At 44.8% G+C, this 23,831-nt stretch overlaps 2 protein-coding genes across 2 annotated transcripts in view; one reads left to right on the forward strand and one right to left on the reverse strand.

Annotated features, from left to right (window-relative positions):
* Positions 1–18,461, reverse strand: part of CCDC113 (coiled-coil domain containing 113) — a 58,510-nt gene extending 40,049 nt beyond the window's left edge. The window contains exons 1-2 of the mRNA XM_044256046.1: positions 18,391–18,461; positions 14,844–15,285 (exon numbers count right to left, since the gene is read on the reverse strand). The gene's annotated coding sequence lies outside the window, so the exon portion shown is untranslated. The remainder of the gene's footprint in view (positions 1–14,843; positions 15,286–18,390) is intronic.
* Positions 18,028–23,831, forward strand: part of CSNK2A2 (casein kinase 2 alpha 2) — a 37,532-nt gene continuing 31,728 nt past the window's right edge. Inside the window, exons 1-2 of the mRNA XM_044256047.1 lie at positions 18,028–18,151; positions 18,946–19,057. Of these exons, the coding sequence (XP_044111982.1) occupies positions 18,048–18,151; positions 18,946–19,057 (216 nt within the window). The 5' untranslated portion in view covers positions 18,028–18,047. The remainder of the gene's footprint in view (positions 18,152–18,945; positions 19,058–23,831) is intronic.

A 23,831-nucleotide genomic window follows, 5' to 3' on the forward strand; every position in this document is an offset into this window, starting at 1 on the left:
ACTCTCTCCACTGTTTTGCCTTTTCCAGAAAGTCACACTGCTGGACTCATACAGCATGCAGTCTTTACAGGTCGGCTTCTTTCATTTACAAATATGCATATAAGGTTCTTCCATGGCTTTTCATGGCTTCGTAGCCCATTTCTTTTTAGCTCTGAATAATATTCCATTGTCTGGAAGTACCACAGTTTCAACATTCACCCACTGAAAGACATCTTGCCTGCTCCCAAGTTTTGGCAATTATGAATAAAGCGGCTACAAAAACCCAAGTACAGGGGCGCCTGGGTGGCTCAGTGGGTTAAAGCCTCTGCCTTCGGCTCAGGTCATGATCCCAGGGTCCTGGGATCAAGCCCTGAATTGGGCTCTCTGCTCAGCAGGGAGCCTCCTTTCCCCCCACTCTCTGCCTGCCTCTCTGCCTACTTGTGATCTGTCTGTCAAATAAATAAATAAAATCTTTAAAAACAAACAAACATCCAAATACAGATTTTGGACATACGCTTTCAACTCTTTTGGGGACATATCAAGGAGTGTGATTGCTGGATCATATGGTAAGAGTATACTGAGTTTTGGGGCACCTGGGTGGCTCAGCAGGTTAAAGCCTCTACCTTCAGCTCAGGTCATGATCCCAGCATCCTGGGATCGAGCCCCGCATCGAGCCCCGCATCGGGCTCTCTGCTCAGCAGGGAGCCTGCTTCCTCCTCTCCCTCTCTGCCTGCCCCTCTGCCTACTTGTGATCTCTGTCAATAAAAATAAAGAAAATCTTAAAAAAAAAAAAAAAGAGTATACTGAGTTTTGTACGAAATAGCCTAGCTGTCTTCCAGAGCGGCTGTGCCATTTTGTATTCCTGCTAGCAATGGATGAGTTTCCTGTTGCCCCACATCATCTCCAGCAGTTGATGCCGTTGGTGTTCTAGAATTTGGCCTCTCTAAAATATGTGTGATGGTATCTCATTGTTTTAATTTGCATTTGCCTGACACACATTACGTGCAGCATCTTTTGTACGTTCCTTTGCCACCTGAGTATCTTCTTTGGTGAGATGTCTGGGAAGGTCTTTGACCCATTTCCGGATTGGGTTGTTTGCTTTCTTACTGTCGAGTTTTAAGTGTTCTTTGTATATTTTGGATAATAGTGCTTTATCAGATATGCCTTTTGCAAATATTTTCTCCCAATCTGTGGCTTATCTTCTCAGTTTCCTGATGAATATTCAGTTTTAAAATTTAATTTGATTTTACAAGTAATACAGAAAGGCACTATCTGTGGGGAAAAAAATGAAATGGTACCAAATCTGCCTTGACGTTTATCCTCCATCCGAGTCCATTTTCACTACAGCCCTTGGGTTATGCCTATTATCTCTTCTGAGCGTATTTTTCCTCACCCTTCTCTACGTGTTTCTATTAGTACATATTTCTATTTCCATGGGGAATAAATAGCTCTATTTTGTGTGCACAGTTTACATAAATATTGGCATATTGCACCTATTATTTGCCAGTTAGTCATACTGAGTATTGAAAATTCATTGATGTCAGCACATACATAGCTACCTCATTTTAAGCATAGCATTGTATTGCATTAAATGAACATATTTCAATGTATTTCACCTTTCCCTTTTGATGGATGCTTAGGCGGCTCCAATTTTTTCTTCAGTTCCTTTATAAAAATGATCTTTTCAAATTTTGGTCAAATTCATGCATGTTCACGGTACTGAAAAAAATCAAATTATATTATAAGGTTTCTAGCAAATACCAGTAATGCAACACACACACACACACACACACACACTTGAGTCCTGTTCTTCTGAGAAAATTACTTTCTATTCTTCCAGCTGTTTCTTCTGGCATTCACCTCCATATTTGTGAATCAGATGCTTATATACTATTTCTTGATTTATCCACCTGAGATATGATATTCTGCCTTCCTGTTGAGGTAGATGTGCTTTATACACATCACACACACCCACTTGCTTCCCCTCTTTCCATTCTTCCTATATAATTCATGACAACTTTCTGGTTAAATCCATATTCTCTGTTTACATCATTGTCATTTTATTTTTTCCTGCCAAGCCAAGGTTCTTATTGTTAACTGCCCCCAGGGAGATTTTAAATCACCCAGGGAGCTTTTAAATAATCTTAAAGGCTAGCCTGCACCCCAGATCGATTAAGTCAGGCTATCTTCAACTTCTTCCTTGTCCACCTTCCATTGAATGTTTTTTTTTTCTGCTCTTACATCTTTAACTTACAAGAACTCTTTCTTGCTTTCTGATTGCATCTTGCAGCAAACAAGGTAGGCATTGGCCCTTGGCATTCACCCTTGAGTCCTGCCCAAGGCTGTTTACTACAAATATCTATGATCTTCTGCCCAAGGGGTATTTTCTTCCCAACACCATCCTCAGCCCCAGTGCAGGACAAGCTGGAAGTAAGAAGGTCTCTCCCCCCGGAATCAGTTAGTGGATCCATGTGCACTGGTTAAGATACCCCTGAGGCAGGTTCTACACCAGCTCCCAGGGTTCTCCAGAAATATCAAGCTCCAGGTGCCAGGTACAGTAGTACCTGCCTAGGACAACACACCTTTTGCTGACTTCCTTCCCTTCCCTGTCTCACTCCACAACTCCTCAACCCATATTTTCTGGGATTACCTGCCAAAAATCACTTGCACTGGAATCATTATCTCAGAAACGGACATCTGGGGAAACCCAAACCAAAACACTCCTTTTTTTTTTCTTTTTTAAATAGAATCTGGTGTTTCATGGATGCAATACCATATTATCTCTCCGAGGATATTAATTACAGCGAGATCTAACATTTGCTTAACATTGCTGCTATATGGAGACTTAGCTTGGCCCATAACATCTCCAGGTTAATTTTCCGGGGTTTCTCCACAGATAAGTTTCCAGTTTCCTACCATGGTGAGAACATGTCTCAGACTGGCAGCATCCTTAGAGCCCAGGGGCTGGAGAGGCAGGGTTCTTTCTGGTCAGCACACAGACTTTCACAGAGCTTCCCTGTTTTTTTGAGTAGTGTTCTGCCTTCTGCTGTGCCTGGTGTCCTTTCTTGGGGAGCTTCCCTGGTCCCATTTTTCTGTAGAACAAACTTCTGCCAAGGTCGGGAAGGGGTAATTTATCTGAGAGGGGTCCTAGGTAGGTGGTTATTCCAGTTATAATTGATAATCCAGAAATCACCCAAAACTAATCAAACAACAATATGCATTTTTTAAAATCTCTCCTAGTTTCTGAGGCTAGAGAATTTGGGAAAAACTCGGAATGGGCATTTCTGGTTTCAGATCTCTCATGAGGTGATTGAAGCTGGAATAACAGGGGCCAGGCATCTATATCTCTGTCTCTTTCTGTCTCTGTCTCTCTCAATTCTCCACACCCACCCACACCCCCACCCACACCCATTCTCGGGGTCATTCCATGGGTTCTTCCATCTGGGTTTCCTCACAGCATCATGGTCTTGGGACATTCTCACTGCTTAAATGGAGGCTTAGGGTTCGCAAGAGTCCCTGCTTCAGAAATTACAGTGTCACCACCCACTGTGTTCTGTGGTCACAAGCGAGTCACGAGCCTGTCCCGTTCAAGGGGAGAGAACATAGATGACATCTCCCAATAGGAAGGGTGTCACAGTCATCTTGTAGAACCCATCATGTGCAATGGGAGATATGGCTGTGGTCATCCCCAGAAAATCCAACCTGCCACAGCTTCTCACACAAGGTTTTAGCAGTGCTTCTGTTGGCAATCCCTCCCCACCTCTGACACATCATTTTGATTCAGTTCCTGGCATTTTTGGGTTTTGGTCCATGAATTGTCCTGCTTCTTTTGGGGGCTGCCCTGTGCAGATGCACGAGCTGGGCAGAGCATGTCCGGCCTACGGCTGCTTGCTGGCTCGGTCTTCTGTGTACATTTTCAGCTCCACTTCCTCGTCTGCTCTCCACCCACCCCCAAATTTGTCTACACCTCTCATCTGCTACTGTCCTATCTCCTGGTCTTTTGGTTTTTTGTGAGCTGATACCTGTTTGGTTCATTTACTCTGATTTTGGTTGGGCTTTGGGGAGGAGGCAAAGGAAAATACATATCCTCAATCTGTTATTTCAACTAACAGTGCCATGTTTCCATTTTTTCTCCTAATAGAAATTCCTGCAATAATGCCTCATTATGCACAAAAGCAGGCACTAGTACCTGTTTGTATAGTTTACCTTAAAAAATGGATCATGTTATATATAATAGATATATATATACACACACACAAATGTATACAGATATATATACATATATCTCTATCTATCTATCTATACATTTCTATAAATAGAAAATCAGAATCTTTTCTCCAGATCCCTTCCAGATAATCACTGATAACATAATTTTGGTGATTATTTGGACAGCCTTCCGGTCTTCTTTTCTATTTATCAGTACCTTCTCAGGTCATGATCTCATGATCCTGGGATTGAGTCCCACCTCAGGCTCCCTGGTCAACAGGGAGTCAGCTTCTCCTCCCCCTCCCCTCTCTGTGATCTCTCACTTTCTCTCTCTCTCTCAAATAAATAAATACAATCTTTTAAAAATATATGGTAACTTTGTAATATCTCTTCCTGCTTTAAGCACCAGATTTCCTTTGGAATTACTTTTTTTCTTAAGATTTTATTGATTTGACAGAGAGAGCACAAGTAGGCAGAGCAGCAGGCAGAGGGAGAGGGAGAAGCAGGCTCCCCGCTGAGCAGGAGCCTGACTGGGGCTCAATACCAAGACCCTGAGATCATGACCTGAGTCGAAGACGGATGCCTGAGCCATCCAGGTGGCCCTGGAAAAACCCCTTATCTGTGCACCCAGACGACTCTGCCTTACTGCTGCTTGGGTTTGATGGTACTGATAAGGAGATCCCTTGCCTGTACCATTGTCAAAATACAGCAAATGACCTCTGTTGCCTGTCAAAGTATAACTTGAGAACATTAAAAACATGGCACCCTCAGACAAATGAGCACCCACCCCAGATATAATGAGGGAATCAGCAGGGTGGTAAAAACTGGTACATAGGAGAAGTAGAGGAAAAGAAGTTATATAGTCCATCAAGAAAGACATATGAAAATTAGTGTGCTAGGTTTGAGGCAAAAAGGACTTCTCTCCTACCAGGCAATAAAACCATAACCTTTTAGGTTATCCTTCCAGAGAAAACTCATTTGCATCTCCACCAAACAAATTCTACAAATTAGCACACAGCCTTACAGAATAGGGGCCCCAGTCGAGAGGAAAGTTCAAGTCCAACAGAAGTATATCCCCCGATAATGAAATAATCCCAGGGTGGTCAGTCTACACTGAAAGGATGTGCAGTCCTCTTTTCACCTTGTTTCCAAGTGTGGGACAATTTTTCTTAATATTCTCATTCTTTTCCCTGGTTCCCAAACAAATTCTTTGTAATATTTCCCAAAGGGAAAGTGGCGATGGTTTCTGTGGGGATGTGGGTATCCCTCAGGTTCCTCCCCTGTACCTACATTCTAAGGAGGTAAGCCTGGTCCCCAGAGACCTGGGTATTTCCAATTAGTCACTGTACCTAGCCAGATACAATTCACATACTGCACTTATTTAAAATGTGTGATCCCATGGCTTCTGGTATATGCACAGTCATGCAATCAGTTTTGAAACATTTCTTTCGCCTCAAAAAGAAATGCTTTTGGCAGTCACTCCCCATTTTTTCTCAGCCCCTGGCCACTGGTAATCTACATCCTGTCTCTATGTATTAGTTTTTTCTGAACGACCTTTTCTACAAATGGAATCATACAACACGGGGGTCTTTTGTGTCTCATTTCTTTCATTTAGCACAATATTTTCAAGGTCCATCTATGGTATAGCATGCATCACTCCTTCATTCCTTTTTGTTGCTGAATAATATGTCGCTGGATAGATACACCCCCATTTTTATCAGTTAATGAACATATGAGTTGTTTCCATTTTTGTCTATGAGGAAAAATGTTGCTATAAAGCTGAGTTACAAGTTTTTGTGAGGATCTATGTTTTCGTTGCATATCTACCAGGAGTGGAATTTCTTAGCCTATGGTAACTAATACCTAACCTCTTTAGGAGCTGCCAAGCTGCTCTCCAAAGTGGCTTTGCCATTTTATATTCCCACCTACAGCATAGGGTGGGGAACTGGAGTTCCAATTTCTCCACATCCTTGCAACACTTGTTATCATTTGCCTTCTTGATGACAGTCATCTTAGTGGGTGTGAAGTCATAACATGATGCTTTCATGGTCTTTCTTCTTAAATCAGTCTTGCACAGAAAACAGTTTTGCATACAACTGAGGAGCGGAACACAGTGGCCTCATGGTTCTAAGCCTCTACTGTGGGTTGAGTCTGATAGATGAGTGAAGACAGTCCTACTGAGCCATTCCACAGATGGGAGCTCCCAAAAGGGGTAGGAGGCTTAGACCAAACCTTACCCGCCCAGGAGGAAGCATCTAGAATGCATAATTTCCTGGCCAAACACGGACCACATCATCCTCATGGTAAAAGGAGGCAGTAAATACCCAGGATTGTTGTGTGAGACAAGAGAGAGGAGACACGCAGTCTGCCCCTGGGCTGGGCCCCTTCAAGAATGTCTCCAACTGCTGCCAGGAGTCATCTGTGTGCTGCCCACGAACAAATGACCTCCTTCATCACTCAGAGTCACTGTCAGAGATCCCACCAGATCCCCAAACTCAGTAAACAAGTTGCCACCTTTTTGAAAATGTGAATACCTCTGAGAGGGGTAGGCATCTTGCAAGAAGTCAACAGCTGGTTGCGAATGAGCTTATCAGATGCCAACCCACACCCTGCCAAGACAGGGCTTGGAGCAAGTGGGTGTTTTGACTCACTGGACAGGGTGGGGAGGGATGGGAAGGAGTTCTGGTGGCAAAGGGGTAGCTCTGCTCAAGAGGTAGCATTCCAGGATGCCAGGAACGGGTCAGCGCTGGATCTGCGGGCCCTTCACCTGCACCTTCATTTATCAGTGATAAACAGGGATTGTAATTAGTTTAGGGCAGTCCACGAGGGGTACTAAGTGCTTTGCAGATACTTTTCCCCTTTTATTTATGTAACAAGCCTACAGAGCCCACGTCCTGCCACCCATCTCTCACACTCCACGTGCCACATCTATAATCTCACCCAGATCCTGTTGGCTTCCCCTACAAAATAATTCCCCAATCTGACCATTTCTCACCACCTTCCCAGCCAACGCCTCCTCTCAGTCTTCCTGCAGATCTCCCGCTGGTCTCCCTGCCTCCCTACTTTGCAGTCAGAGCAATCCTTCACCAAAGAACAGCCTTCCTGTATTGGAAATGCTCCATCGGCTTCCTATCTTTGTCACTATTAAAACCAATGTCCTTAGAATGGTCTACAAAGCGCTACCTGAACTTCCTTCTCTTACCTGGCTCACATCACCTGCCCACAGGCTCAGCCACAGGAATCCAGCTGCTCCTCAGACACAGGAGCTTGTTTCTGCTCAGGGCCACCAGGACTGCAGTGCTCTGCCTAGAACACTGTTCTCCCAGAATCTACATGGCTTCTGCCCTCATTCCCTTTGAGCCTCAGCTTCAATGTCACCTCCTAGAGAGACATTTCTTAGCGCTCCCTCCTCCATCTAAAAGAGTCCTGCACACGCCAGATTGCTCACTGTCAGAAAAGAGGGTTACAAATATAGCAAGGGAGAAGACTAGAATGAATTCTGTGGTGATAGATTGGAATCAGAGATAGGGAGTGAACTCATGGTTTTCAATAGACACAGATAGATATAGAAATAAATACAGATGGAAATGGGTGTGTGTGTGTGCGCGTGAGTGTGTGTATGTGCGCCCGCACACGTGTGCATACATACATGTAATCTATAGCTCAGGCCATGGGAGAAGGCCTGGGAGCAACGGTCCAATAACAGTGAATACACCTCATGCCCAGATCTTGACTTCCAAATATTATTCCCTACTAAAAGCAATCAGGATCCCTTGGAGAAATGGTTGATTCCAGGCCGGGGGCAGGGAAAGTTCAAGAGGAGCCTGGAACATTCTTTGTGCCAAAAACTAAGAAAGTGCTGGAATGCCTGGATGGCTCAGCCAGCTGGGTATCTGCCTTTGGCTCAGGTCCTAACTCCGGGGTCCTGGGATTGAGCCGCACATCAGGCTCCCTGCTCAGCAGGGAGTCTGCTTCTCCCTCTCTCCGTGCACGCTCTCTCTGTCTCTCTCAAAAAACAAACAAACAACCTAAGAAAGTGCTCAAAGGATGGTATGACACATCAAAAGGATACAGGAACTAGTTCGAAGGGTCCCCCATTAGCCAAATAAAGGACAGCTTGAATATCAAAATACCTAATGACAAGAATCAATTACAATTCACTGAATAAACTAGGAATCCGTTGAGTCCCTGCCAACATAAATAAGTAGTTTGATAAGGACCAGGTTAATTACACAGTTTTCAAAATATTTCCCCATAAAATAGTTCTTAAAAAGGTAAAAAGAGTAACTTTACAGTGGAGAAATCTGGCAGATGCTAATCAAGTGATTGAAGTTAATACCTCAAGTGATGGGGCAAATAGAAATTGTTCAGCATCTAATAGGAGGCAATGAGAAGTACACAGCATTATTTTTTTAAACTACGTTATTTTTTTTTTTAAGATTTTATTTATTTATTTGAGAGAGAGAACAAGCGATTAGGAGAGGCAGAAGGAGGGAGAGAGAAGCAGACTCCTTGCTGAGCAGGAAGCCCGACACAGCCTGGATCCCAGGACCTGGAGATCATGACTTGAGCCAAAGGCAGATGCCCAACCTACTGAACCACCCAGGCATCCCTGCAGCATTATTTCTGTGATAATACATAAATATATATACATTTTATATATTTTTTCTGTCATACATACGTTATTTTGGTGATTATATATACATTTTTCTATGATATGCATTATTTCTGTGATTTCTGTCAAAGATATATAACCTAAATCAAATCATGAAAAAACATTAGATAACCCCAAATCAAAAAACAGATTACAGGGGCGCCTGGGTGGCTCAGTGGGTTAAGCCGCTGCCTTCGGCTCAGGTCATGATCTCAGGGTCCTGGGATCGAGTCCCGCGTCGGGCTCTCTGCTCGGCGGGGAGCCTGCTTCCCTCTCTCTCTCTCTCTCTCTCTCTGCCTGCCTCTCCATCTACTTGTGATTTCTCTCTGTCAAATAAATAAATAAAATCTTTAAAAAAAAATTAAAAAAAAACAGATTACAAAATAACTGATAATAATCTTTGAAAAGAAATGGAGGAATTGCTCTAAACCAAGAAAGATGAATGAAATATGACTCTGTAGCTATGTGTGGCATTGGATGTTAATCAGACTTAATACGGTCATTGTTTCATGGTACGGACATGTATGAATCATTATGTCATACACCTGAAACTAATACATTATATGTCCATATTTCTCCACTTTTAAACAGTGCCAACTAAACATGGTTTAGTAAACATGCTTTAGCAGAGATGTTTTGGCTCTAAAGGACATCACTGGAGCAAATGGAAAAATTAGAATAGGGTCTAAGGATTATGGTGTTGGCATAACACGATTCTTGCTCCAATTAAGGTGAGTCCCTGCCTGACTCCGCAATGGTTCCACCAATGCTACCGACCAGGACCGGCCAGGACCACCTTATCCCAACCATCTCTGCCACTGTCACCGGCATCCCCTCCTCCACTTTCTCAGTGAAGTGATTGATCCCACCTTAGGGGTGCGGAATTTGGATTCTCTTCTTGGGCTTGGATTGTGCTTTCTGGGGCTGGCAGTTCATCCGTGAGGACTTCTGTGGTCCTCTGTGCCCACTGAGGGCAGCCGAGCCTTGCAGCATTCCCAAGGCCCATCACTAGCATCTGGGCTTCCCAGGCCATCTTCCAGTCAAACAAGAAGACTTCCCCAAGGACCCAGAAATGATGTGTTTCCTAGAACAAAGAGTAGAGCCTGTAGGTGCAACATCTTTTAGTTTTGTTACTATTGTTACTGCTGTTCTGTGGTGTTTTTTTTTTTTAATTCCTTGGTATAGTCATTAGTATCTATTGCAGAAATAAAAAGCTATGAAATCTCAGGCTCAGAATCTTCTAAACAGATGCCCTAAGATGAGGAAGAGTGGGAGCTAAAACCTAGGGGAGGGGAAGCCTAACGTTGGGAGGTTCCTGCATGTTCTTTTGCCTCCAACAGTTAGAGTAGCTGGTCCTTCTAGGCAGCAAACTTTTCTGCTTTAACACCAACTGCAAAGTGGTAAGCGAATATCTGTGATTTCTAGTGGTGACAGACTCCCAGGTACAGCTCATGTGCTTTGTTCTTATTTTTGTTTTTGAGCGTTTACTATATCCATCATGGAAGGAAATGCTAATTTCATTTAAAGGTTTGTGAATAAGGATATAATAATTTTCATCCAAGTTTATGAGCATACTGAGTCCTAGCCACCTACCCCAGTTAAGGACCCTGAGTTATCATGTGGGGAGTCTGACAGCCCAGAAATCACTTCAGAAAAGGACCTTCTCGATGCCCGAGGAGATGATGTGGGCTTAAAGCAGGGCAAAGGTTACGGGCACCCAGACTGGAGGCTAGAAGTGAGTGGTCATCTGGACAGAAAGCCAGCTGGCTTGGTGACAGATGGGGCATGAAAGGTGATGGTGATTCTGGACAGTTTGGAAGAGCAGTTGGGCAGGAAACAGATGAAGCTCCACAAAATACAGTGGCCTTACCATGGGCGTGGCACCTGCTACTTTGGAGGTTAGCCCACTTCCCTCCAAATGCCTCCCACAACCTCCCTGAGTGGGTGTGGCCCCCAGAGAAGTACCATCTACCCTCCCTCCAAAATACCCCTCCCCCATCCAGGATTAAGGACCCATTCTGCAAAATCTCTTAGTCCTGACCCTCCTTAACCCTTTTAAAGAGCTGTTATTCATATTTTAGCCCAAGTGATCTTATCCATCCTTCCCTGAGAGTATTAGGAGAATCTGAGTTCACCAAGCTTCTGAGAATAGGTGGGTATTGGGGCACCTAGGTGGCTTGGTTGATTAAGCATCTGCCTTCAGCTTAGGTCATGAGTCCTGGGATTGAGCCCCGCATCGGGCACCGTGCTCAGTGGGGAGCCTGCTTCTCCCTCTCCCTCTGCCTCTCCCCCTGCTTATGTGCTCCTACTCTGTCAAATAAATAAATAAAATCTTAAAAAAAAAAACAAAAATGGTTTTGAGGAATGGGGGCTAAAAGTGTGCCCCCTTTCCAGTCGGGCAACCTTGAATAAAGGGGATCTCACTGAAGAACCAGATGAAAATTTCTATTTCTATCACTTCTAGCCTGGGCAGGCTGTGCCCCATCTCCCCCCACCACAACTGCCACCTCAGTCCCCTCACAGGCACTTTCTGGGTAGAGGGCAGAGTGGGTCACACCGTAAGGATAATTAGGGGGAAAAAAAAGAATAAAAAAGTGATAGCCCTAAGCAAGTTGCAGATAAATGTATGGAGGTGAATTGCTGCCAGTGGGACCTAATTAACATATTTCATTCAACTGTCTGGAGCCTCAAAGACACCCCGAGGTGAGGACCCTCATTCCCTGTAGACCCCTTCCTTACAGAGAGAACTCAAGACCTTACTGTCCTACCATCTATTCCCTTCCCAACCAGGAAAAAGCCTCCATTAACTCACAAGTTGTTTGGGGAAGGGCTAGGGTAGTCAACAACCTGTAAACATCGGTCATTTTTTCTGATTATAAAAGACTCAAATGCACTTTAGTGTATTTCCTTCCAGTTCTTTCCCTATGCATTTGTTATGTGCCCGAGAACTTACCTGCTAAATCTATACATACACTTCAGTACCCTGCTTTGAGACTAAGCGAAGCAATACAGAAGAACGTGGATTGTAGTCTATGTCCTTACTACATACATAGCAAAGGACCTTGGAGGATACACGCCAACTTTTGGGAATGTGAAAGGCAAAGAAGGGCAACTTTCACGGACTTGTGCGTTTCCCGGTAAATGTTGAGTAACCGTATACCACTGAGTGAATTTCCTATTTCTATTCCTATTTCCTATTGCTGCCACAGACGTAGTGGCATAAACCAACACAAATTTATAATTTTATAGTTCAAGAGCTCAGAAGTCCAAAATGGGTCTCTTTCAACTAAAATCAAGGTGTTGGCAAGGCTGGATTCCTTCTGGAGGCTCTAGGTGAGATCTTTGTGTCTTTGCCTTTTCCCAGCTTCTAGAGGCTGCCCACAGTCCTCGGCCCATGGCCCCCTTCCTTCTTTAAAGCCGTAATCACACCCTCCTGACTACTGTTTCCATCACCACATCTACCTCTGATGCTCCTGCCTCCCCTTAAGGACACCTACAACATTAAAGCCACCTGGATATAATCCAGGATAATTTCTCCATCTCAAAATCCTGCATTTAATCACATCGGCAAAGTCTCTTTTTCGGAGTTTGGTAACATAGTCACAAATTCACAAGCTACAGAGATTAGGGAGTAGATTATCTTTGGAGAACAAGGCAGGGAGGGTGGTGTTATTCTGCTTAATGATAAAACACTTTTTGCGGCGCCTGGGTGGCTCAGCCGGTTAACCGTCCAACCCTGGATTTTGGCTCAGGTCATGATCTCAGGGTTGTGCGATTGAGCCCCATGTCAGGCTCCAAGCTCAATGTGGAGTTTGCTTTTCCTTCTCCATCTACTCCTCCCCCAACTTGTGCTTACATGCTCTCTCTCTCTCTCTCTCTTTCAAACAAATAAATAAAATCTTTTAAAACTAAATAGATAACCCTTTTTAAAAAACATATATGATAAAATTTATTGCATCACTAAAATTTCAGGATAATCATCATGTTTCATGGGGCCCAATATTGTACTGTAGAGATATACCACAATTTATTTAAGCAGTCCTGCAATTTGGGATATTTGAGTTGTTTTATCTTTCATGATTTTCATGATGAATGTCTTTGGGTCTTTTGGGAGGGGGATGTGTGGAATTAGAAAAGGATTACAGAAATGGAGTTGGTGGTCAGAAAGGCCTTGATTCAAATCCATTCTCTGGTGCTCGCTTCGGCAGCACATATACTAAAATTGGAACAAATCCATTCTCTGCCTCAATTCTCCAATGTCATTAGAGTCTCGGTTTCCTCAACTGCAAAAACAGGATCCTTACAACTCCAACCTCAGCATTTTTAATAGCTCTCTTGAGCTATAATTCACATACTATATAATTCACCCATTTAAAGTACAAATTCAATGGGTTTTAGCCTCAGGGTTTTTGCAAGTTTCAGTGATACTGAACATGTGAATTGTCAGCACTCTTAATAATTCTTTGATCATAATTTATATTATTTTCTTAGGCTAAGTTCTTAGAAACAGCCATATAAGATAAAAGCCTGAATTCTCTCAAATGTTTTAGAAATAGACCTTGTGAAGCTAGAAGGTATTCTTCTGAGGGTTTTACATTTTTGTGGCGTGTGTGTGTGTGTGTGTGTGTGTGTGTGTGTGTTTAGATAGACTTTGGGAGCATAAGAGTTGGTATGAAATTGTTGACCTATTTGACCCAAGATGCTCTCTTTCATTCTCCCTTGTGTAATCCTGGATTGAACTCACCCCTAAACCCACACACACATAGTAATTAGGGGAAATCAATTATGGTTCACTGTCACCCAACCCTGCAGAGCTACCGGTCTGTCCCTCTCCATATCCTGATGTGACTTACTCCAGTGAGGACTGCATTGGTACCATCCCCAGCTGCCAATCTTAATTCATACACTGTATGGTGGGCTGGCAGGAAGAAGAGGTGGTAGGTCTCCACCAAGGCCATAGGGAGCCCAACCTACCCACCAACACATCATAAAAACATACTCAGTGTGGCTGTGGGAGGACTGAGTGCAGGTTTCAGGGCTGAGTTAGTGAAGTGCCAGCCAAATCCAGGAGTGTGTTGCACCAGAGTGATGTGTGGGTGAATCCTTGGCATCCCAGCAAGTGTGAGAGCAGGTTACGTGAGATGGGTGTGGGTTAGGTGTTGAGGGATGAGAGGAAGGTGCAGAGAGGATGTGTGGGGTCAGACATGGAAAGGGGTGGAGGTGAGGAATGGGACTCCCCCTGGGTTTGGACCTAGTAGTCAGACCAGGGGTTTGGAACCATTTTGGGGTCACAGTGTCCTTTGAGTATCTGATGGATGCTAAGGAAAGAATGCACACATGTACACACACATGCATATGCAGTGACCCACACGTTTTGCCTACTGTGTGATGCATTCCTGGACCCAGGAGGCTCATTCAAGGGCTCCGGATTAAAACCTCTGGCCTAGACTAGTTCACAGGGACTTGCCAAAAAAAAATCCAAATGCGGCATTAAGAGCTGGAGAATGTTTGTGCCTTCTTGCATGGAAGACATTTAGAGAGGTTTAGAGGTTTCGGACTTAAATTCCAAAGTGCACTTACTCTATAAATGCTTTGTTTATCGTCTTCCAGCTATTGTTTTGAAAATTTCAAATCTACCAAAAAGTTGTGATCTCATGTAGTCTTCAACTATATTCTACAACTATCAATGTTTCTGCCCTAATTGCTCCCCTCTCCCCATGTACGCTTGGGCCCTAGGGAACCCACGTTTCTCTGGAGAACCATTTGAGAAGAAGTCGCAGATATTATGATACTTCATCCTTAAACACTTGGCATGTAACTCCTAAGATCAAGAGATTTTCCTTCATAACCACAAGATAACCCTCAGACTCACAAAATTTAACACTGATGCAATACTATTATGTAATGTACATCCTATGTTCCAATTGCCCCAGGAGTCCCATTCATTAGGGTCCTTTTGGCTGTATTTCTCCTTCCCTCCCTCCCTCCCTCCTTTCCTTCCTACCTTCCTCATTCAGGATGGGACGCAGAATTACAGAGTTCTTTCTCTCAGGCTCCTTTAATCAAGAACACTGTTCCGGAGTTTTGTTTTCTTCTGTGTTGTTTTCTCCTGTGACACTGACAGTTTCGAAGAAACCCAGACTTTGCTGTTTTGCAGAATGTTTCCCTGTTTGGATTTGTCTGATTGTGTCCTCATAATGAGATTCAAGTTAAGCATTTTGGGCAGATGTCTTGTCCCTTCTTGGTGCATCACTTTACAGGGTCCGTTGGTCCTTTATTGATGATGTTAAATTTGACTCGTGGTTACAGCAGTGACCTCCACTTTCTAATCAGTTAGTGATCTGTAGGGTAACACCGTATTTGCTGAAAGCCTCTAAATGCGGCAAATGCTGGTGAGCCAGTGGTGAGCATTCAGATTCAGTCCTTGCTCTGATGCTGTTTTTACACTGGAGGAGAGAGAATTACAATTACAAAATATGCAGCTTTCCGAAGGATAGAATGATGAGATAGAGAAGTATCAACTCTGCCATTTAAAGTGAACTTAAAGGGGTGCCTGGCTGGTTGGCTCAGTCCATAGAGATGCGACTCTTGATTGTGGGGTTGTGAGTTGAAGCCCCATATTGGGTGTAGAGCTTACCTTTAAAAAAATTATAGATTTAAATAGAAAATCCATTAATTTTTTGTTTTTAATATGGGGCACCTGGGTGGCCTAGCGCTTGAGCATCCCACATTTGATTTTAGCTCCGGTCGTGGCCTCAGGGCTGTGAGATCAAGCCCCATTTTGGGCTCTGCACTCAGTCAGGAGTCAGCTTAAGATTCTCCCACTCCCTTGGAAAAAAAAAAAAAAGATTCTCCCACTCCCGCTCCCTTCTGCTCCTTCCCTTCCTCAAATAGATAAATCAATCTTTTTTTAAAGCGTTTTTTAAATTGATTATTATTTTTTTTTTAGTAATCTCTACACCAAACATGGGGCTCAAACTCACAACCCCGAGACTGAGTGACATGCTCTTCCAACTAAGCCAGCCAGGTGCCCCCCCCAAAAAATTTTTTTAAAGATTGTATTTATTTATTTGACATAGAGAGACACAGCGAGAGAGGATACACAAGCAGGGGGAGTGGGAAAGGGAGAAGCAGGCTTCCTGTTGAGCAGGGAGCCTGATGCGAGGCTCAATGCCAGGACCCTGGGACCATGACCTGAGCCAAAGGCAGATGCCTAACGACATAGTCAGCCAGGTGTCCCAAAATAATTTTTAAAAAAATTAAATTACAAAATGAACTTAAAGACTGCTTGGGAAGATGTCAGAGTAGGAGGACCTTGAACTCATGTCGTTCCATGTTTACAACTAGATATAATCTACATTCCAGTAAATGAAATGAGCCTTAAATTTGAGACTTGAGGAGGAGAAAGAAGGCAGGCACGGGAAGGTGGGGATGGAGGGATTAGAGGCAAACATGGCCAAACTTGGAGGATGGAAGGAACCAAAAGCTGGGCACGTGGTGGTCTCAGGAAGGGAAAAATGATAGGAAAAGGGGTCTGGATCTGCTAACAATGGTACTGAGTACCTGGTAACTGCTGGACACTGTTTTAAGTGTTTTACTTGGTTTACCTTGTCTAAGTCTCCCCATAGCCCTGAGAAGAAGGCCATTACTGCTTTTATGCTGTAAAATCTGCAGCACAGAGAGGTTAAGTTATCTGCCCAAAGTCACACAGTTTATAAGCAGCACAACTAGGATTCAGCCTGGGTGGATCTGACTCTACAGTTTATGCTCTTAACCATAAGAAGGAGAAGCGGGGTTCCACCTAGAAAACAGAATATAAAAAAGCACTGGAGTCAGAGCTCCAGTGGGAAGTGCTGTTGATAAAGGATGTGGAAGGGGAAAGCAAGACAAAGGAAAGGTCCAGAAGATCAAAGAGAGAAGAAAGTCAGGAGCTAAAAAGCAACATGATAAAACAGGGCAAAGTTTGCCAGGCCAACCTCACCCTCCGTCCATGCCCAACCGCTCGCAGGTCCCTTCAGGGAGGACTCACTATTCTTCTGCTCTATCCTTCCCCCCAAAACAGGACATGTTCATAGTCTCAAAGTGCCTCCGCACATACCGCTTATTAATTACAGAGGAAAAAATGGGAACTTTACAACGAGCTACCTGGCCCACTCCAGCTTAACCAAGTGACAGAAGTAAGCATTCGGTGGGTTCTCGGGGAAGGCTCTGGAAGGGAATTAGGGGCTCGTGTAAGAGAGGGGTTTTGTGAGGAAGGAAGGCTCTGGCTGAAGAGAGAAGGGGGAGTCTTGAGGTTGAGGAATCCTGGGTGATAGGGCAGGATCCATCGGAGAAAGAGGAGGTGTCTCCGGGAGGGAAGAAGAAATCTTGAGGTGAGGGATGTTCTCAGGGGTAAGAGTGAGTCATCGGGAGAGACCTGATGGGGACGGGTTGGTTGACGGGAGGGTCAGAACGGGGTCAGTATGGGGCGGGTAACCTCTGCATGACGAGAGGGTGGAGGGCTTGAGGCAGGGGTCGCCAGGAGAGTCCTGAAAGCGCCCGCGAAGGGTAAGGCTCAAGGCAGCGGTCAGCGCCTGAGTGAGGACCTGTGGCGGGCGCCCCCGCGTCCCCTTAGCAGGGCAGCTCTGGGAGGGGCTCGGGGCGGCGGGCGGCCGGGGGCGGGGCGGGGGCGGGGCGGGGGCGGGGCCGGAGGCGGGGCCGGCGCCGCCCGGCCGGTCCCCCCGCGCTGCAGGGGGCGCTGTGAGGCTGGGCGGCCCCGGGCCGGGCGGCGGCCGCTCCTAGTGAGCGCGGCCCCTTTTCCGGGTTTCCTCCTCCTCCTCCTCCTCCTTCTCCTCCTCCTCCTCCTCCTTCTTCGCCGCCGCCGCCGCCGCTGTCCCTTTCCCGGCCGGCGGCCGCCGCTGCTGGTGCCGCCGCCGCCGCCGCCGCCTCGGAGCCGCGAGCCGAGCGGAGGCCGCCGCGGAGCGCGAGCGCCGCCCTCCCCGCCGCCCCGCCGGCCGCTCCAGGGCCCGGCCGGCTCGGCCGGAGCCCCCCGCGCCCCCAGCCCGCCCGCCCCCGCGGGCCCGGCCTGGCGTGGCCGCCTGCCGCCGCGCTCCTCCTCCTCCTCCGGCGCCCGGCGGCCCGCCGCCTCCTCTGCCAGCCGCCCCGCGCCCCCCGCCGCGCCGCCGCCGCCGCCCTCGGCGCCCCGCGGCGCCCCCCGGTCCCGCCCGCCATGCCCGGCCCGGCCGCGGGCAGCAGGGCCCGGGTCTACGCCGAGGTGAACAGCCTGAGGAGCCGCGAGTACTGGGACTATGAGGCTCACGTCCCGAGCTGGGGGTAAAGCCGCCGCCGCCTCCCCCACCCCCGCCCGACCGCTCCCCGGCGCAAACCGCACTGGTCCCCCACCCCGCTGTCTGCCTTCCCCTCCGCCCCGCCGCTGGCCGGCGCTTTCTCCGGTCTGGGGTAGGAGGCAGAGCCCCCTCCCCTGCCGCCCGCCGCACATGTCCTCTTCTGTCTCCCCTTCTCCCCGCCTTGCGCACCCCTCTCTCCCCCTTACCCAAGGGATGCTTTCTTACTGAGAAGTGTAAGGTCCAGGGACTGAAGCCTGGTGGAAATGAGGGAGCAGCCCTTCCTCCTTACACTTCTGGGTTTCTATTTGGGGTGGGCAGTCAGCAGCTGTCCTCTGGAGCTATTAAAATTCTCTTGCCTTTTTAGTTTTTTGAAATGAGGCTGGGTGGGAGGAAATCTTTTAAAGACATCCACATTTCCAAAGCAGGCGCTGGTACCTTTGGGGTGTGAAATACAAGGCGGTTGCTGTGGAGCTCCAGGCAGCGGGGCACCCTCTGAACCTCCACGATGAATGCTTTGCTCACCCTTCTAGATTGGCTCAGAGCCGTGCCTTCCTACCTCTGCTCCCCAAGTTCTGATGGACCAATTAGGTTAGGAACTGTGCGCAGAGTGAAAGGAGCCAAGTTTATGTTGTGACTTTCATTTAGGGAATGAGTCCTGTCCTGATGTATAGACGCTTCCAACACTTGATTAATGGAAGTGGCTGGATGGGGGTGTATAGTGGGCATAGGCTTGGTTAATCCCAAGTCCTGGCATTTATGTGTCACTCTTGCCTTTCACAGTAATCAAGATGATTACCAACTGGTTCGAAAACTTGGTCGGGGAAAGTATAGTGAAGTATTTGAGGCCATTAACATCACCAACAATGAGAGAGTGGTTGTAAAAATTCTCAAGGTGAGTGTCTTATGAGTGGCATTAAAAATGTGGTTCACTGGTCCGGACGTAAACTTCAGCCGCATTGTAGAACGAGCAGTGCAAGCTCTCATTTCACATATGTTTCTGTCTGATGTCCCTTCACTACTCCTCCCACCCGTTTTCCTGTGAACTTTGAAGTACCTCCGTAGACCTGTTTCAAATCTAAGCATGGTCGTTCGGGAACATGTTCTGAAATGTCATTGTGGGCTCCCAAAGTGAAAATTCCAAAGGGTTCATTTGTTAAAACAGGAGATAGGGATTCAGATGAAAGAAAACCTTTTCCAGTGAAGATCCTGTCAATTGAGGGGTTCCTTGAGTGTGGGATTTGTTACCCTTGGTGCTCGAAATTATTCCAGAAGGAGAGCTGAAAGAAATGAGAGGAGCTCCAAAGATGAATTTGAAGCTTGGGTGGAAACACCTCAGTGGCTGATCAGTTGTTTCTTCTCTCTGGCAGTAAGAGTGTGTCAGGTGGGGTTGGATATGGCGAACCAGTAGTGCCCAGAAGGTTCACTGTTGCTTATCAAGAAGTTAAAGTGAAATTGGGAGCGGTAAGGAGTACACTTACAATCACTAAAATTAATACTTGGAACAAACAGTCTTAGGGTCTGGTTTAGTCTGCTTGAGTTTAATAAAGATATGTCTTTTATGGTCTCTTTGGTGAAGACATGATCTTAATGAGCATGAAGAGTTGGCTAAATTCTCCTTTAGGTAACTGGTTGGATAGCTTTAATAATGTTTGATAGGGTGTACAAAAAAAAAGTAATTCTTAGAATCTGTGAAGGGTGTTCATCGTTGCCAGATCACTTAGTGTGTGCACGTGTCATTTAGTGAAATACTGAAAAGATTAAAGAGTGAATAATATAAACACTTTTGCATATACAAGATATCCGATGTGGCCATTTTCCAGAGGCTCAGTGAATAAGGATATGGGATTGGAGAGCTGTTTTTGTGTGTTAAGGACAGAGTTAGGGTAGCTGTGTCCCTGTTTAATATTAGGGGTCAGGCTTATGCTGTCTGAAAATCAGTTTTCAGAAAAGTGATCAGCTTTGTTACTCAGTGCCATTTGAACCCAGTGTTGAAGAAGCAGAGTTGAAGTAGAGAGAAGTAGGCAAAGTTATCTGTGCCATCAGAGGCACTGGAGTGAGAAGTGAGGAATTGATACTGAAGATGGGGAGTTTGACTCCCCTCTTCCCCAGATGTGAATTGGACCTCAAAAAATCACATGGTCTTTTTTTTTTTTCTTTACAAGTATAAATATTTAAAGAAACATTCCTTTCAGGGAAGTCACCATATGATTTTTTCCTTTATACATGAGCATAAATGTTTTTAATATAAGCTGCTTAAATCCTTCTAGGAGTGAGCAAGGCATAAAATTGAACTTAGGAATATCCGTATTCCACTGCTGTGCATTTGAAAGAATGAAGTGCTGACTCCAGAACAATTTCAGAAAAAATACTAAACTTTTATGCAGTAGCAGCATTTTTAGAATAAGTGTGTAACTTCCTGTCGTGTCTTTTTTGGAGGAATGGCTTTAGGTATATATGTAAGTGAAAGTACGTTTATTCATGAGAACATCGCATTGCTCTTTAGTCTTCCTTCTAGAGATCTTCATAGCATCCGTTCCTGGATAGTTTTCCCCCTGGCGAGTCGCAGGATATGCTTAGGGAACCCAAAATGGAAGCCTGCTTTTACAGGCAAGAAACCTAAGGACAGGAAAACTTACTTACCTGATACCACTATGTTGAAATGACCCTTAGCCAGAACTCCTGTTTCCTATTTCTTCCTCTCTCTCTCTCTCTCTGTCTCCCCTCATTTTAATGGGAGGTTTGTAAGATCCTCAGAATAAGGTCCTGTGTTCTGGAATAAGATTTGGAAGGCTCCTTTGATGCTCTAGTTAATGAAGTGTTCTTGTATCTTTTCCATACAAGTTCTTTTCAGGATACAGCCTGAACCAACTTTGTTGCCACTGGTGAAAACCACCCTCACTTCTTTCTTTTTTTTTTTTTTTTAAAGCCCTGTGGCATTTCTGTCTAGGTTTTGTTTTAGCTGAAGGATAGGTAAGAAACTACTAATGATATTGTGGCTTTCTCGTTTTCACAGGCTGAATTAAAGTGGATTAAAAGTATTGGGGGTTTTTTTTGTTTTTTTTTTAAGAGGACAGTGTCTTGATCCCAAGTTGTCACCCCTGTTCAGATAAGTTATGACTAATATATTTTGTTACAGTATTTGGTCATAGGAAATTAGGCCCTTAACAGAGTTCCAGCTGCTTATAATTCAGAGGAATCTAGAAAAAAGCTTTCTTCATAAAAGGCCTACTACTGTACTTTAACTGCAGGAAGGGTGCTCACATACACATGATGGCTGTAGGTATATTCCTTAAAGACAGGGCTGTCTTCCTTTTTGGTCAGTAACATTTTCCTTCAGTTCTTTGCAGTAAAAGAGAATGGTCACATGAATTAATGACCACAGAATTCTCTCATTTAATTTGCAACTGTAGATTTTTTGGTCAAAACACATTGGAACTCTTTAGAAGTTTTAGCAATTTAGAAGTCGGTGAGCAAAATTTTACTCTCTATTTTGAAGTGAAATTGTGAGTTTGAAATCTTAAAATGTTCCAATTAATAGGAATGTTACATCTTTTTTGACCAAAATTGTTTTAAGGAAAAAAAGAAGGGGGGGGGTGGGAAGGATTAACATAGGAGGGGAGAAAGTTACTTCAGTGCCCAAAATTTCATCTTTTGATTTTGAAAAGTCCATTGCTCAGTTCCTTTGTAGTACCACTTAGGAGGGTATACACAGAAATAAAAGCATTTGGCCATTTTGGACAACTTGTAGCGTTTTGTGGACACCACCTGTGTATAGATTTCAGCCGTTCTTGTGTTCCTTCAAGTGAAAACTCCCTATTTCCTAAATAGAAGTTAAGAGCAATACCATTTTTGAATAAACGTGTACAGTGTTTTGAACCCATGCTGCCCTGACTTGGAAATTCTCATGTAAGCGAGTATAAGGTAGTCTTATGAAGAGTTGGATAAGTCCATTTTGACCCCCAGCAGTTAATCCACAAATTAAAAAAAGAATGGTGGTAATATAAGTTTACTTTTTAAGTGTGCTTAGCATATTTGTAGATGTTTCTTAAGTGTTGTGTGGTGAGGAAGTAGTGGGAAAAGAAGGATGGGAGGCCTGCCAGTGACCCGTCTTGTGGGGTTACTTCAGAGCGAGCCGGTGACTGTCTAGGTCATATCAGAGTGATGTTCATGCATGCTGGTGCTCAGCTTTCTCTTGTATTTCTGCTTTCTCCGGTGGTAGGTGTTTTCCCTCAAGGTACTATGTTAGGCAAGTACACCAAGATGTCATTTTCCTGAAGCAAGACATTAGTATTGATTTTTCTAAATTTTTTTTTATTCTTTTTCATTCCTACAAATGTTTTATGGTATAAAAGTAGTTAAAATTGTATTATTAAAGTGTTACTAACATCAAATAGTATAAATTTTAAAAATTGTGTGAACTAGTCAGTGCTGTTTCTTTTAAGATTTTATTTCATTTGAGAGAGCACGCATGTGTGCAAGCAGGAGCAGGGTTGGGGAGGGGCAGAGGGAGAGAATCTCTAGCAGACTCTCCACGGAGTGCAGAACCCAATGTGGAGCTCCATCTAACAACCCCAGGATCATGACTTGAGCTGAAACCAAGAGTCGGATGCCCCACCGACTGAGCCACCCAGGGACCCCTAGTGCTGTTTCCAATATTGTGGTTGTAGGGTCTGAGCTTGAGAGTGTGTTGAAATAGAATCACGAAATAAGGGAGCAGAGAAACCTTAGGACCCAAACCCTTTTTACAGATAAACTGAGACCCAGAGCACACAGTTTGCTCAGGGTCACATGGTTAGGGGGAGAAAGCACTAGGGTCCTATGTCCTTCATAGAATCTTGTAGCTGTGAGGAGCAGTTAATGACATTTGCTGGATATTTGACTTTTTGAGGTATTGAACTACCCTGGAAAGATGGATAAACATTCACTAGAAGTCAAGTGAATTTGTTTCTAATGGTTTTGGGGACTTATTCTTCTAGGAAATGCTTGACCTGGATGGGTACTAGATGGAGTACAGAATAGATGAATACCCAGAGAGCTACAGGGACCCAGCCAGGGGCTCTCTGGTTTGAGTCTGCAGCAGCATGGTGAATGCATTGTGAAATGCTACTTTGTTGCTTTGAAGCCACAATAACCAGTGCTTTTACACTTTTATTAACCCATACAGTTCCCTCATCCTGATAACTTGCCAGATTTTGGAGCTAACAGCTTTATCCCTCTAATATATTAGAGTTTGTTGGAGAGTGAGCCATGTGTAAAAAGAGTATCTTGGCATAGAGGACCCATTTTTTATGTGTATAGCATGGCTGTAGATAGTTTCTAGAGCCTGATTTTAGGATCTGCCACCTCATCATGAGGGCAGTATAGTGTTAAGTATTGCTATAAATGGAGGGCAGGAGACTTGGGTTCTAGAACCAGCTTCCTCTTTATATCCACTTGACTCTGTTTTCCTATCTATAAAATGGATATACATTTCCTGTGGAACTCAGAGGGTTGTTGGGAGAATTAAATGTTTATTTAGATCAGGAGAGATGGGTAGGTACATGACAGTGTTTTAGTCATCTACACAGTGTTCCTTTCCCAAAAGTAGCCCTGGAAGTAGACTGCCTGCATTCAGATGGGCTTTCCCAACACCTGGCAACTCTATGACCTTGAGCAGGTATTTAAAC

The sequence above is a fragment of the Neovison vison genome, chromosome 7, assembly GCF_020171115.1.
Source record: "Neovison vison isolate M4711 chromosome 7, ASM_NN_V1, whole genome shotgun sequence".
NCBI lineage: Eukaryota > Metazoa > Chordata > Mammalia > Carnivora > Mustelidae > Neogale > Neogale vison.